Source organism: Scomber japonicus, chromosome 15, assembly GCF_027409825.1.
Source record: "Scomber japonicus isolate fScoJap1 chromosome 15, fScoJap1.pri, whole genome shotgun sequence".
Lineage (NCBI taxonomy): Eukaryota > Metazoa > Chordata > Actinopteri > Scombriformes > Scombridae > Scomber > Scomber japonicus.
The window spans coordinates 2,977,899-2,993,761 of record NC_070592.1 but is presented as its reverse complement, the minus strand read 5'-3'; the positions used below and the strand labels follow the sequence as shown (position 1 = coordinate 2,993,761).

General features: G+C 42.6%; 1 protein-coding gene across 1 annotated transcript in view; it reads right to left on the bottom strand.

Moving 5' to 3' along the window:
- rnf139 (ring finger protein 139) overlaps positions 1 to 12,870 on the bottom strand; it is a 60,854-nt gene extending 47,984 nt beyond the window's left edge. Inside the window, exons 1-4 of the mRNA XM_053334664.1 lie at positions 12,376 to 12,870; positions 2,301 to 2,956; positions 131 to 278; positions 5 to 34 (exon numbers count right to left, since the gene is read on the bottom strand). Coding sequence (XP_053190639.1) covers positions 5 to 34; positions 131 to 278; positions 2,301 to 2,956; positions 12,376 to 12,538 — 997 coding nt within the window. The 5' untranslated portion in view covers positions 12,539 to 12,870. The remainder of the gene's footprint in view (positions 1 to 4; positions 35 to 130; positions 279 to 2,300; positions 2,957 to 12,375) is intronic.
- Positions 12,871 to 15,863: the final 2,993 nt, after the last annotated feature.

Here is a 15,863-nt window from a genome sequence, read left to right as displayed (position 1 = left end):
GAACCTAAACGTTTATCTTCTTCCTCCGTAGAACCTGAAACCAGAACCAGAAACATCAGCATCATCATGTGACCGCTCATCGTTGTACTTCCTGTCTATGTACTTCCTGTGGCTGTACTTCCTGTCGTACCGATGAAGGCGAGGATGCTGAGGCCGAGGTAGTGAGCCACCGAGGAGATGACGGCGCTCATCCCCAGCACGGTGAGCGTGGAGTCGCAGCCCGAGATGATCAGGTTACTGGTCAGATCCCAGAACACGTCCCAGCTCAGCAGGTAGCCCTAAAAAAAGGTAACCATGGAAACGGTCAGAGTGGCCGTGGAAACGGTCAGAGTCGCCGTGGAAACGGTCAGACACCATGGAAACGCTCAGTCACCACACTACAATGCTTTATATTCACACCTGTCCTTCCTCCATCCTTCTCTTTTTCTTTCCTCCTCCCCTTCCTTCTTCCTTCCTCCCTCGTTTCCTTGCTTCTTCTCTCCTTTCCTTCTTCCCTCCCTTCCTTCTTTCCGCGGTCCTTCTTTCTTTCCTTCCTCCCTCCCTTCCTTCTTTCCTCTGTCCTTTCTTTCCTCCCTCTTTCCTTCCCCCTTCCTTCTTCCCTCCCTCCCGCCTTCCTCCCTTCCTTCCTTGACTCAAGGACAAGAGGAGGGTTAAACAGTATCAGGGTTTCTCTGACTAATAGATTTTTGTTCATCAATATATGAAATCTAAGATCTGATGTGCTGTTAGCGGATATTCCTTCCTTCTTCCACCCTTCCATCCTCCTTCCTCCCTCCTTTCCTCCCTCCTTTCCTTCCTTCCTCCCCCCTTTCCTCCCTTCCTCCCCCCTTTCCTTCCTCCTTTCCTCCCTCCTTTTCCACCCTTCCTTCCTTGTACTTTAGTATACTTTTTACTTCTTTCTGCCACAAAAAAAGAAAAGTCCTGCTATAAAAAATGTGTGTAGTTTTTTTACAGCTTTAAAAAGAAAAATGGGTCAAATGTAACCCTGAATGTAAATGTGGTTATAACAGAATATTCAGCATGATAAGAACAGAGCACTAAACACAACAACTCAACAACTTTATCAGCTTTCCAGGCTGTTTCTAAATGACCTGAAGTAACCTTTGAGTGTCTCTGTACTGATGTAGACCAGGTCTGACATAAAAACCCACCAAGACACATGTACGCAGGTAGACGAGACGCCTCACAGGAAATGATTCATATGTGTGTCTATACAGTGTGTGTGTGTGTGTGTGTGTGTGTGTGTGTGTATGTGTGTGTGTTTTAACCACAAACTGTCACAGCGCTCCAGACAGTCTGAGGTTAACAGGGCTCGAAGTTCAATATTAAACATTATACTTTATTATCACTTAATTCAACATCGATCTGTGGGTGAATGTGTTCAGGATTTAGTGATTAGCATAAACCCGCCCCTGCTGCTGTAGAGGTATAAATACATTCAGCACACACTACTACTACTACAGTCTACAGTTAGCCAGTTAGCTGAGTTAGCCGCCGAGCTAGCAGCTGAGTTAGCAGCAGAAAGCTCTCAGACGTAGCGTACATGTTTCTGGTAGAGGTGGTGACTTTGATTGACAGGTGATACTTGGTAGGGGGCGGGGCTTCAGCGTTTGGGAGCAGAGAAAGAGGCTGATTTTTACACAACTTTGAAGCCTAATTTCATATAGTTGGCAATTTTTTTAATCATTCAAATTTGGCAGGGTGGTTAACAACACACTTTTCTGTGGTATGTTAAACTCAGAACACATATTTATTCTTACTTTACAGACTTTAACTCCAGATTGATTCAGATGAGCATGTTATGTTCCTCTCCTTGTCTCATTCAGATTCAACAAATGTGTTTAAAATCTCTCCTTCGTGCCTCTAAAGACTGAATCTGGTCATATGATCGGTTCTCTCATGTGTCCGACTCTTTTCTTCTGGACGTTAAAATACAGCCATGAATTATAAATCCTGGATTACCAGCAGCTTCCTTCCTTCCTTCCTTCCTCCCTTCCTTCCTTCCTTCCTTCCTTCCTTTTCCTTTTTCTCCACAACTTTGAAGCCTAATTTCATATATTTGGTGATGTCGGCCTGAAGTGAATATTCGATTATTAATCGTTCTGCCCATGAAAACATGAGCACATCCCTTATTTTGAACCTTTCCTCTCTCTCTCTCCTGTGTGTTCTGTTTTGTGAGATCAGAAAGCTACAGGAAGGATCACAAGTCCTGTCGTCTGCTCGGTGAGAACCGGGAGAAGCAGCAGGTTTTTCTTTTTTGGTGATAAATGAGAGAAAGCAGATGAGTGTTCTGGTCTCACCTGAGCGTCCGAGCCGCCGTCCGTCGCTCCCCCCGTTGCGTCTCCGCTCTCCCTCCTCACCGCCCGCACCACGTAGACCAGGATCAGCGCCTGCGCCGTGACCCGCGTCAGCCAGAACACGCGCAGCACGTCGGGGAACCGGATCCTCTTCCACGTGTCCTCCAGCAGCAGCTGCAGCCCGTAGATCCGGTACATGTGCCTCACCAGCAGGTACACGTAGCGGCACGAGTAGTAGAACCACTTCAGCCTCACGGCGAGACACACGGCCGTGTTCAGGGCCAACGCCAGACCCGAGAACACCGCCACCAGCTGCCTCACGTCCACCGGCAGCTCGATCATCAGCCCCCACAGAGGGATCATGATGTCCAGCACCACCAGCGCCGCCAGCACCGACTGCAGGTTGAGCAGGAACACGTAGCCCACGCCGAACATCAGCTGGACGGCCGCCATGCCGAGCCACAGCGTGGGTCCGTTCCGGGGCAGCAGCCGGAAGCCCAGCGCCGCCTTGTAGTAGGCGCTGTAGAAGTCTATGTGTGAGGTGGCGTAGTAGTTGATGAGGACCGCCACCACGCCGAGCATGACGGCGAAGAAGAGGGTGTAGAACTTAAACAAGGCTTTCTGGGAGAGAAGCAGCACCACCGTGGAGACGAGGACTCCTGGACAGGAAACAGGAAGACAGGAAGGGTTAGTTTGGGTTATTCAAGGTTTCTGCTGGGTCTTAAAAAGTCTTAATTACATCCATATGTTGCGTACTAGGTCTGAAGTACGTTCATTTATCGCTTCCTCTGTCTCCTTTTTGGGATTCACCATTAGGGCTGCTCCATTATGGAAATAATCACGATTATTAAAACGATTTTTTTAAACTTTAGAACCATGCTGCATTTATTGGACATTTATTGGACATTCAGTTTAATTAATGTTCTCTCCCAGCAGCCTTTTATCTGCCGCTTAACGCAACACACAGCAGAACATCAGCAGAGATCCCCCCCCCAGCTGGCTAGTCTATGCCTTAGTGGAAAGCCCTGTTTAAAGGTACTTGGATTGGTGCTAGTATCATCATTTTTTACCACCCTTCACAGGACCTGCACTCCGCCGACTCGGGCCTCCTGTCCACCCCCCCCCCCCCCCCCCACCCCAATGCATCAGAAGGCAAACCATTGGGAGCAGGACCTTCAGTGTGGTAGCTCCTACACTGTGGAACTCGCTCCCTCCTAACATTCACCAAGCACCAACTCTGGACTCTTTTATATCACTGTTGAAAAGGCACTTGTTCCTGCAGGCTGCAGGCTTTTGCTAAATGTGTGTTTTTTGGTTTGTGTTTCTTGTTATTGTGAATTTCATGAAAGGCGCTATACAAAATAAAGTTATTATTATTATTATTAAAGGATACCCAAAGACATAAGAAAGACAGCAAACCTTAAAAAAAAAGCTGTATCCCTAAGGTGCACAGGTGAAAAATGATCATGAAAAACCTAAAACTATAATATGACATTAGTTACTTTATAATAGCTCCATACAGTATAAATACACAGCTCCTACTATTACTATAAGCTATTACTACTATTATAATATCTGAAAGTGACATCACAGCTCTGTTTAATAGTGATAGTAAAGAGCCTGGCTTTAAATGGCTTTAAAAGGGTAATTTCATAGTTTACATGTCAGTTTGATTTGTGGAAACAGGATAATAATATTCCTAGTTATTCTGAATGTGTTGGGTCTGAATGTGAAGAGTTATGTGCTGCTGGTGTTTGGGGGGGTGAGGAGGGTGGTTGGGGGGGTCTGAGCCTTGAACCTGTTGGCTGACCCACTTGACCAAACGCCTTATTTGGCTCCAGCAGCTCTGAGGGGATTTCAGAGGGGGGGTTGAGGGGGGGAGGGGGGGCACGAGGGGTTCAAAGGTCTCCAGACTGTACAAACAGGCGTATTATGTAACGCTGTTTATCTGTAAGTGTGTTAAAGCTTCAGCAGCTTGTTCTCAGAGATTATAGAGAGTTTAACGTACTGGAAAGCTTCTGTTAGGAATGGAAACGTATAGAGGACTTATTTATTAATGAGGTGAAAGAGTTTCTGACTGCAAAAAGGTTTATTTAATGTCAAACTTCCTGCTAAAATCTAATGAAAACTGCTGAATAATCAAATATACTTATAATATTATAATGTCAAAATGAACAGGGAGTAAATCCTGAACAGAAACAGAATACAATGATTTGCATTTGAATCCTTTTCAACTTATATTCAGTTGAATACACTACAAAGATATTTAAGTTCTAACTGATAAACTTTGTTGTTTCATTTTGAATGTGACGCCTGCAACACGTTCCTAAAGAGCTGGACAGAGGCATGTTAACCACTGAGTTACATCAACACTCAATAAGTGTTTGGGAACTGAGGACACTAATGGTTGAAGCTTCGTAGGAGGAATTCTTTCCCATTCTTGCTTGATGTACAACTTCAGTTACTCAACAGTCCGGGTCTCCGTAATGCGCCACACATTTTCAATGGGAGACAGGTCTGGACTGCAGGCGGGACAGTCTAGTACCTGGACTGCAGGCGGGCCAGTCTAGTACCTGGACTGCAGGCGGGACAGTCTAGTACCTGGACTGCAGGCGGGACAGTCTAGTACCTGGACTGCAGGCGGGCCAGTCTAGTACCTGGACTCTTTTACTACGAAGCCACGCTGTTGTAACACGTGCAGGATGTGGCTTGGCAATGTCTGGCTGAAATAAGACGGGACGTCTCTGAAAAAGACCTGTATGTACCGTTCAGCATTAATGGCGCCTTCACAGATGTGTTAGTTACTAATGCCATGGGCACCAACACACCCCCATACCATCACAGATGCCTCCCTCCTTCTCTCTTTCTTTCCTCCCTCCTTTCCTTACTCCTTCCTTCCTTGTTCCTTACCTCCTTCTCTTTCTTTCCTCCCTCCTATTCTCTTTCTTTCCTCCCTCCTTCCGTCCTTCCCTCCCTCCTTCCTTCCTTCCTTGTTCCTTACCCCCTTCCCTCTTTCTTTCCTCCCTCCTTCTCTCTTTCTTTCCTCCCTCCTTTCCTTCCTTATTCCTTCCTTCCTCCTTCTCTCTTTCTTTCCTCCCTCCTTTCCTTACTCCTTCCTTCCTTGTTCCTTACCTCCTTCTCTCTTTCTTTCCTCCCGCCTTCCTTCCTCCCTTGACTGGAGGACAACAGGAGGGTTAATTGAAGCGAGTGTGACTTGATTTACTGATGTCACCTCAGATGGCTCCTGGTATTACAGTCATGTGAGTGAAATGAGACTCTGTGAGGTTTTAATCAGATATGAATGTGAGAGCCTGATTTACTGATGTCTCCTTCAGACTGTCTAATATTAGCAGCTTATAATAATGATAGCAGGAGCTGTGTTTATACTAGGGGTGCTTTGGCACTGCCCTCACAATTCGATTCGATTACGATTCACCAGGTAACGATTCGATTCAACTCTACTGCACCCAACAAGGCACATTACTCATCAGTCAAGCCCAATTTCCACCGGGTCCGTCAGCGGCGCGTTACAGCTGCGCCGCGGTCACTGGAGCTGATAGGTAACAAATTACCAAATCAACTAAAATTGATCTAGTTAACAAAATCAGGCCGTTTAGTTGTGCTGCTACTACAGTAATTACTGTAGACTAAAGGCACTCGTTCAGATTTGATTGTGCTGCTACTACAGTAATTACTGTAGACTAAAGGCACTCGTTCAGATTTGATTGTGCTGCTACTACAGTAATTACTGTAGACTAAAGGCACTCGTTCAGATTTGATTGGGCTGCCGTAATTACTGTATTAACAGTGCAACTTCATTTTAAAAGGCAGCTTTCTCTACCAGAGCATGCTCCGCTCCGCTGCTGTAATGCCCCCGGTGTGAGTTGACGCCGAGCAGAGTACGGAGCTAAACCGTAGCACAGCCGTTCCATGCCGCTGACGGACCCGGTGGAAATCCCCAGTTGTGAGGCAACAGAAGCAGTCAGATATTGAACAACAGATTTTATTGGCTGCTATATGTGTATTATCACTCTCCTGTACCTTTGACATAGATGTCATTAAATAAAATAACATTAAATGGTCTTTCATGGTCATCTCCCTCCGCCTCAGCCATCTTTAGTGTTGTTGTTATGCTAGCTAGTGCTGCCGCTTAGCATGTAGCTACTAGGGATGGGCATTTCAAGCAAAAACACTATTCGAAAATCGCTGGAATTATTCAACCGATTTTCCTCACTTCCTTCCTTCCTTCCTTGAGTCTTTCCTTCCTCCCTCCCTCCCTCCTTCCTCCTTTCCTTCTCTCCTTCCCCTCCTTGCTTCTTTCCTTCCTCCCTCCCTCCCTCCTTACTCCTTTCCTCCCTTCCTTCCTTCCTCCTTTCCTTCTCTCCTTCCTTTCCTTGCTTCTTTCTTTCCTCCCTCCTTCCTTACTCCTTTCCTTCCTTCTAAACTCCCTCCCTCCCTCCTTACTCCTTTCCTTCCTTCCTTCCAAACTCCCTCCCTCCCTCCTTACTCATTTCCTTCCTTCCTTCCAAACTCCCTCCCTCCCTCCCTCCTTCCTTCCTTCCTCTTTTCCTCCCTCCATCCCTCCATACTTCTTTCCTCACTTCCTTCCTTGCTTCTTTCCTTCCTCCCTCCCTCCCTCCTTACTCCTTTCCTTCCTGTCACCTTTCCTTCTCTCCTTCCTTTCCTTGCTTCTTTCCTTCCTCCCTCCCACCTTAGTCCTTTCCTTTCCTTCCTTCCTTCCTTCCTTCCTTCCTTCCTTCCTTCCTTCCTTCCTTCCTCCTTTCCTTCTCTCCTTCCTTTCCTTGCTTCTTTCCTTCCTCCCTCCCTCCTTACTCCTTTCCTCCCTTCCTTCCTTCCTCCTTTCCTTCCTCTCCTTGCTTCTTTCCTTCCTCCCTCCCTCCTTACTCCTTTCCTTCCTCCCTTCCTCCTTTCCTTCCTTCCTCTTTTCCTCCCTTCCTCCCTCCCTCCTTACTCCTTTCCTTCCTTCCTTCCTTCCAAACTCCCTCCCTCCCTCCTTCCCTCCCTCCCTCCCTCCCTCCTTACTCCTTTCTTTCCTTCCTTCCTTCCAAACTCCCTCCCTCCCTTCCTTCCTCCCTCCCTCCCTCCCTTCCTTCCCTCCTTCCTCCTGTCCTTGACCTGAGGACAACAGGTTTGCTTCAAGACCTAACGTAGTTTATAGAGCTCACAGATAACTTTACTATCAGCTGTTTGGTTTCCTTTCCTTTTTAAAGTCGTTAACTCATCAGTTTATCTGCTAACGTCACTCTGCTGCTGAATCATGGTTTTACTTTTACCTGCTAACACTTAACCACGCTCTGTAGTCATTAGTGAGTCAGTCCTGGTCCAATATGTGATGTGGACAAACACTGGAAACGGAAAAATATTGACACAGTTAAATATTAATTAATGAGGGAGAAAGACTGGGTGTCATTTAGGAGCTCTGTAAGTTACTATGAAATATGGTTTTATGTAGTTTTCCTTTCCTTTTAACCTTCCTTCCTTCTTTCCTATGTCCTTCTTTCCTTCCTTCCTTCCTTCTGCCCTTCCTCCCCCCTACCTTCCTCTCTTTCTTCTTCTCTCCTTCCTCCCTCCCTCCCTCCTACCTTGTTTCCTCCCTCCCTCCCTCCTACCTTCCTTCCTTACTTACTTCTTTCCTCCATCCTCCCTTCCTACCTTCCTTATTTCCTTTCCTCCCTTCCTTCCTTTCTTCTGTCCTCCATCCCCCTTTCTTCCTTCTGTCGTTCCTTCCTTTCTCTCTCCTTCCTTCCTTCCTCCCTCCCTGCCTTCTTTCCTTTACTCCCTTCCTCCCTTCCTTCCTTAACTCGAACACAACAGAAGGGTTAAAGTCTTTAACTCTTCAGTCTGAATCATATATGACTTTAAAAAAGCTGCTTTCACTTTCAGCTGCTTAAAATAAGACTTTAGTCGTATATAACTAGGCATGGGCCGGTATGAGATTCTGATGGTATGATAACCCTAGGTAAAAATATCACGGTTTCACGGTATTATGATTACGGCTATAAAATGTGATATTTTGAAATGTCTGTATTTAAAAACAAAAAAAAAGTTTTTTTTTCTCCATTGAACAGTCTTTTATTTTTAGTAAATATGTATTTAAAATAAATAATAAAAAAAATAAGTGCGGTCCTTTAACTGAGGATAAACCTGCAACTCAAGTCACGACATAAATGAATTATTTTTAGTGAAAAAAACACAAAATGCAAATAGATGCACATAAATAATTGAAAAAAGTAAAAAACCTTCTAAGATAAATATATATAAATAAATAAATGCAGACAGGAGCTTAAAATTGAATCAACAGTTTTTGGAGACTTGCTCACATCATCATATCATATTGGATGTATTGACTCCTCGCGCTGCTACTGTCCGGGACCTTCTTCCTCCGAGCCGCGGCCGTCTGTCTTTTTACGGTAGCCGAAGTATAAATACAGCTGACTTGGCGCATTTAAACGGGGGGGAAAAGTTCAGGGGGCTCGCCTCCTTCAGCCATCATACAGCCTGCAGAGCTACCTGCTTGTAACAGCTACCAGAGTACGGGAGGGGTTGGACTTCACGCTGCAGCTGCACGCGACCAGCGACCATAGACTGTATATAAGACCTCCACTCTCTCTCTGATGAGACGTCACATTAAAAAAAACCCCGCTCATACCGCAGGAACGGTGTGACGGAACATTTTAGTGGTTTTGAAACCGTGACTTTTTCATACCGTGGTATACCTTGAAACCGGCAACCGGCCCACGCCTATATATAACATTCCTCTACTTTTAATAGTAATGAGTATGATGTTATAATCATAATAATTCATAATAATTACACCCAGTTCTTCTCCTTCATTAACTAATACAGATTATATGTGAGTAGTTTTTACTTTCCAGTGACGTTAGCAGACAAACTGATGAGTGAAGGAGTTTAAAAGGAAAGTAAACTGAAACTGGATTTTGACCCAACAGCTGTAATAAAAGTTAAAGTTATCAGTCAGCTGGAGTCAAATCAGGCCGTTAGCTTCTCACCCTGTTCAAGAGTCACAGACTGAAACCTGGCTGCTAATTATATATAATACAACTGATTTATACTTATATAAGGAAGGAAGGAGAGAAGGAGGAAAGGAGGAAAGGAGGGAGGAGGGAGGGAGGGAGTTTGGAAGGAAGGAAGGAGGGAAAGGAGGAAAAGAGGAAGGAAGGAAGGAAAGGAGGAAAAGAGGAAGGAAAGAAGGAAAGAAGGAAGGGAGGAAGGGAGGAAGGAAAGGAGTAAGGAGGGAAGGACGGAAGGGAGGAAAGAAGTATGGAAGGAGGAGGGAGCAAAGAAAAAGGGAAGGAGGGGAAGAACGAAGGTAAAATTAAAGAAAGAGAGAGGAAGGAAGGACAGGTTTGTTTAACCCTCCTGTTGACCCCATCTCTTTTGACTGTTCCTTCCTTCCTTCCTTCCTCCTTCCTTTCTTCCTTCTTTCCTCCCTCCTTCCTTTTCTTCCTTCTTCCTCCCTCCTTTCCTTCCTCCTTTTCTTCCTCCCTTCTTCCTTCCTCCCTCCTTTCTTCCCTCCCTTCCTTCCTCCTTTCCTTCCTCCCTCCCTCCCTCACTTCCTTCCTTGACTCGAGGACAACAGGAGGGTTAATTGAGGTGAATGTGACTCTATTTACTGATGTCACCTTCAGATTGTCTAATGTTAGTGAATGAAACTCAGTCCTGGTCCAATATTAATATAATAATATAATATATATTAATATTAATATAATAACTCAGCTGTGATGTAGAAATATATTCACATATATTAAAGTATGTTATAATGTAGGAGAAGGATTGGGTGTCATTTTAAGTCTATCAACATGACATAGTGATGAGTAGAGGACTTTAAAAGGACACTGACTACAGTATGCTCAACTTGTACTAAAGATGAATATAATATAATATAATATAATACACCTTAATAATGGGTCTGATGTCATTTTAAAATCACTAAAATGACACCCAGTCCTTCCAGCTGTGTGTTATTATATTAATATTAGACCAGGACTAACTTTCATACCTCTCTCCTCACTATAATCTAGTTTCTGCTGCTTTAATAGTTGATTTAACTTCATTTTATAGTTATATATCATTCAGTTAACAGACATACTGATGATGTTAAGGACTTTAAAAAGGAAATATGATGCAACACCTTTCATATAAAACACCTGATATTAACTTATCAGACTGTGTTATAGTATTAGTAAACCTGTTAAACCTCTCTCCTCACTATAATCTGGTTTTCTAAAGACTGACTACTGCTTTAATAGTTAATTTAGTTTCATTTTATGATCATATATCATTCAGTTAACAGACATACTGATGACTAGACGACTTTAAAAAGGAAATATGAACCAACACCTTTCATATAAAACACCTGATATTAAAGTTAGGTGTCAGGTGAATCAGACTGTGTCATATTATCAGTAAACCTGTTATAATAATTAATCATATTTGTCCATTTTCAGGGTTTGTGAACTTCAGGCTTCAAGTTTCTACATCACAGCTGTGTGTTATTATATTAATATTAGACTAGGGTTAACTTTCATACCTCTCTCCTCACTATAATCTTGTTTCTACTGCTTTAGTTGTTGATTTAATTTCATTTTATAGTCATATATCATTCAGCACAGTGAAGTTAACAGACATACTGATGAGTTAAGGACTTTAAAAAGGAAATATGACCCAACACCTTTCATATAAAACACCTGATATTAACTTATCTATGAGCTGTCAGGTGAATCAGGTGTTATATTATCAGTAAACCTGTTATAATAATTAATCATATTGGTCTATTTTCAGGGTTTGTGAACTTCAGGCTTCAAGTTTCTACATCACAGCTGTGAGTTATTATATTAATATTAGACCAGGATTAACTTTCATACCTCTCTCCTCACTATAATCTTGTTTTCTACTGTTTTAGTTGTTGATTTAATTTCATTTTATGGTCATATATCATTCAGTACAGTGAAGTTAACAGACATACTGATGACTAGACCACTTTAAAAAGGAACAGCTTTGATATAAAACACCTGATATTAAAGTTATCAGACTGTGTTATAGTATTAGTAAACCTGTTAAACCTTTGTGTCAGACATTAATTATATTTCTCCTGCTGACTTAAACTGAATATTGGACCAGGACTAACTTTCATACCTCTCTCCTCACTATAATCTAGTTTCTACTGCTTTAATAGTTGATTTAATTTCATTTTATAGTCATATATCATTCAGTTAACAGACATACTGATGAGTAGAGGACTTTAAAAGGAAATATGACCCAACAGCTTTGATATAAAACACTTGATATTAAAGTTAGGTGTCAGGTGAATCAGACTGTGTCATATTATCAGTAAACCTGTTATAATAATTCATCATATTTCTCCATTTTCAGTGTTTGTGAACTTCAGGCTTCACGTTTCTGAATATTGGACCAGGATTAACTTTCATGTCTCTCTCTTCACTATAATCTAGTTTCTACTGCTTTAGTAGTTGATTTAATTTCATTTTATAGTCATATATCATTCAGTTAACAGACATACTGATGAGTAGACGACTTTAAAAGGAAATATGATGCAACACCTTTAACATAAAACACCTGATATTAACTTATCAGACTGTGTTATAGTATTAGTAAACCTGTTAAACCTCTCTCCTCACTATAATCTAGTTTTCTACTGCTTTAGTATTTGATTTAATTTCATTTTATAGTCATATATCATTCAGCAGAGTGAAGTTAATAGACATACTGATGAGTAAAGGACTTTAAAATGAACAGCTTTGATATAAACCACCTGATATTAACTTATCTATGAGCTGTCAGGTGAATCAGACTGTGTTAAACCTTTTGTGTCAGACATTAATTATATTTCTCCTGCTGCTTAAATCGGCTTAAACAGCTGACTCCCCCCCCCCCCCCCCTTCCTCCTCCCTCCTCCTCCTCCTCCCCTCCCCCTCCTCCCCCTGCTAGCTGTCACCTTGCCCCCATGTTGTTCCCATCACACATTAAACCACATCTTTACCTCCTCTCTCTCCACAATAATAACAAACACACTCACCCGTGACCCGGAGCAGCACCTTCCACATGGCAGCAGCCCATCCTGAGCCGGGGTCGTAGTAGGAGTTAAAGATGGCGTCTATAATAAAGATGCAGGGCACTCTGAGAGCCACATCCAGCAGCGCCACGGCCTGCTGGCCAAGCCGGGTTTGGGTGGACGCCATGCGGCCTCACTGGCGACGGCGTCCCGGTGCGGCGGAGCTCCGGTTATCCATGAAACGCGTAACAGAAGATAATAAGACTAAAAGGCGTTGTGTTGTTTGTTATTAGTCAGTTGGGAGCCTGCTGTCGTCCGCCATGTTAACCTCCTGTTGCTGCTTCTTCTTCTTCTTTTAATCGCGTTGTTTCCGCCTCCAGCCGCCAGCAGACAACACCCGGGAAATATTAAACACCCGATATGTCGATTAAGTGTCCATTATTAGCTCCGTTTCGGTTAGTTTTGCTCCTTTTCTGCCTTTTTTTCTTGAGGACAGAAGTTGCTCGGCTGTTCCAGAAGGACTGAAGCTCTGACGTGACGTAACGTTGCAAGAGTTCCGGTGTTGTGGCGTCAGAGGGTGTGGCACGTGACGTGACGTTGCGCTATTTTTAATACGGTTTTTTTTCCCACCGTTTTTTTTTCTTAAATCTTATTATTATAGTTAATAATATGCTAGCCACTAATATGCTATGTCACCTTGCCCCCATTATTATTATTATTTAAATAATATTATTATTATTTAAATGATAATAATAATAATAATAATTAAAACTGCAAGCAGCGATGAACGGGCCCTCGCCCTCCCCCCACGCATGTCGGGCTGTGGCTCAGTCGGAGAATGTAGCATCACTAAGGTCTTATGTCTCAGCTGAGTTAATTTCAGGTGTTAATAATTACGATTATGGGAATAATAAGTCAAAGAATGAAGTCAAAGTGACTTCCTGTTGCCAGTAGGTGGCGCTATGACTGTTACTAAATAGACCTTCTAGATTTAAACCAAAGAGTCCAAAGAGTCCGATTACAGTTCAACAGTTCAAAGCCTCCTCCACAACTAAAGTTTTATAGAATAGTTTGTGTTCAGCTACTCCGGAGCCACGCAGGGTACTGAATGTTCCTGAAAAAGTCAAATGGTGTAACCACAAAACAATGATAAATATGAGGTTGTAAATAAATCATGACGTGGGCTTAAATGGTGTCACAGTCACAGTATCAGTTAAGCTCATGTCAGACTTTTGCGAACCATAAAATATCACATTTTTCGCCAGGTTGGGGCAGGTTTAGGCTGTCAAAAAGGTGTTTGTTTTGTATAATAATAATAATCTCTACAGATACAATAGGGCCTTCACAATGTATAGTGCTTGGGCCCTAATTAAAGCTGCCTCGGACCTGTCAAGTTTAATAGAGGTGAAAGATTTTGATGACTTTTTATGTCTCACGTCTAAAAATGATTCTAAGTGAATTTGAAGTCGTTTGGTTTAAATCTGTAGGAGGAGTTTGTTAACATACGAGGTGTGGAAATGGCAAAAATGGTGCCAAAATCACTCATTTAAATCAAAATGGGCGACTTCCTGTTGAAGTTAGGGTATGGGTCCAAGAGACTCGCCCATTTCTGCGAGCTGTAAAATATAAAAATTTTCGTCAGGTCTGATGTATGTGAACATTTTGGGGCACATTTAGGCTGCGAACTGTTTAAATGTAATGTCTAACTCCTACTTTAGGACATTTTTTGTTTTGAATATCAAAAACTAAATTTAAGACATTTTAACAGTTTTTAAGGATCCACAGGGACCCTGATGGATAAAAAAAAGAATAGATAAGGACTTTCTTTTGAGTGATCAACTTATAATAATTTTCCAAAATGAACCAAGTTATTAAGTGGTCTTAAGTAGTCAGGGTACATGGCCTTCTCAGAGGGGTGCCAGTGCTCCAGCACCCACTCTGGGACCAACCAGAACAAAAAACAGAGGATTTCCATCAATGAATAAGTCAATATGATTGTTCCTAATGAATCAAAATAAACCACCTGATTAAAACTGTGGAAGATTTATGGATAATAGTACAAATACTAAAATCTCAGGTGTGTTAATGTACAATTTTAGTTTCTCTATCATTAAAAAAATGTTAAATTTCTACAGATTTATGAACAAATGAGGGCAGAATTTCTCAATATCTGTTGCATCTGAACTTGTGATATAATCTAGCTGCAGTACCCTCACACATCCAGCAGAGGGAAGCAACAACTTGACACACACACATTACAACATCCTGTAAATTAATAGTTGTCTGTTTTTTTTTACCGGCATCCTGGGACACACACACACACACACACACAGGTAAACACATACACACACACACACACAGACACACACAAGTAAACACACACAGACACACACAGGTTTATTTGAAATAAACTGACCACTGGGCTGTTTCTTCAGTAAATCACAACAGTAACTTCCTGTCTACCAAAGGTCATCATAAGTCATGTGTTCTTGTGTTTTTCTTGTTGGTCCTCCGCATGTTATCAGTTTATTTCAGTTTGTTTAAGTTTACAGACGCTGTCTCTGACAGCTCTTTAAATTTGGAAATAATTTGCATTTAGTTTGGTTTGTACAATAAGAGACTGTTGCTTTGACAGGAGTTGTGTGTGTGTGTGTGTGTGTGTTTGTTTGTGTGTGTGTGTGTGTGTTTATACCAGGAACACCGCCAACCAGGCTCCAGCTCCATCCCCGCCCTCCCTGCCAACAGGTGAGCTGATAGCAGGCCACCCACCACTACACACACACACACACACACACACACACACACACACACACACACACACACACACACACACACACAGGATATTTTGCATAGACGTGCATCAATAGAACATTCTTGAAAGACACTGATCACGTTAAAATGAACCAATTCTGCATCTAATCCCATATGAAGTTTCCTGCTGCAGACTGTAGTCCAGACACTTTAGTGTTGAAGTTGTGGCTAACTTCAGAGCTAACCCTCCACAGGAACCTGGTTTGGGTTGTGAGGAGTTGTAGCATTAATTTACTGTCCTGTGGCTGCAGCCTCACCATCACACTCTCTCTATCTCCTATAAAGTACCCCAACCCCTTCTTTGGATCCACACAAATCTTGTGGATGACAGATTTTGATCTCAACAGATTTCTCTGATAGGTGAGGAGTCTGTATTTCTAATTATTATCATTATATTACATTTCTATGACCTCTTCATTATCAAAATATGACCCCACTATTACCTTGTTATTCCTGAGCTGGAATGTAAAGTGCTACCAGTTGTTTGAATCACTTCCGTTCCTGCTCCTACCTCTGATGTTGGTTTTTGAACACGGACGCGTTGACGTCGATGTTGAATCTCGTCTCTGTCAGAGATACGAACCAAGTACAGGCTCAGTGAGACAACCTGGCTCCACAGAACACTGTCACACAGAGAAGGTTGAGACAGAGGAGCACTTTCTTCTACACTGCCCAAAATATGACAACTAAAGACAAACCTT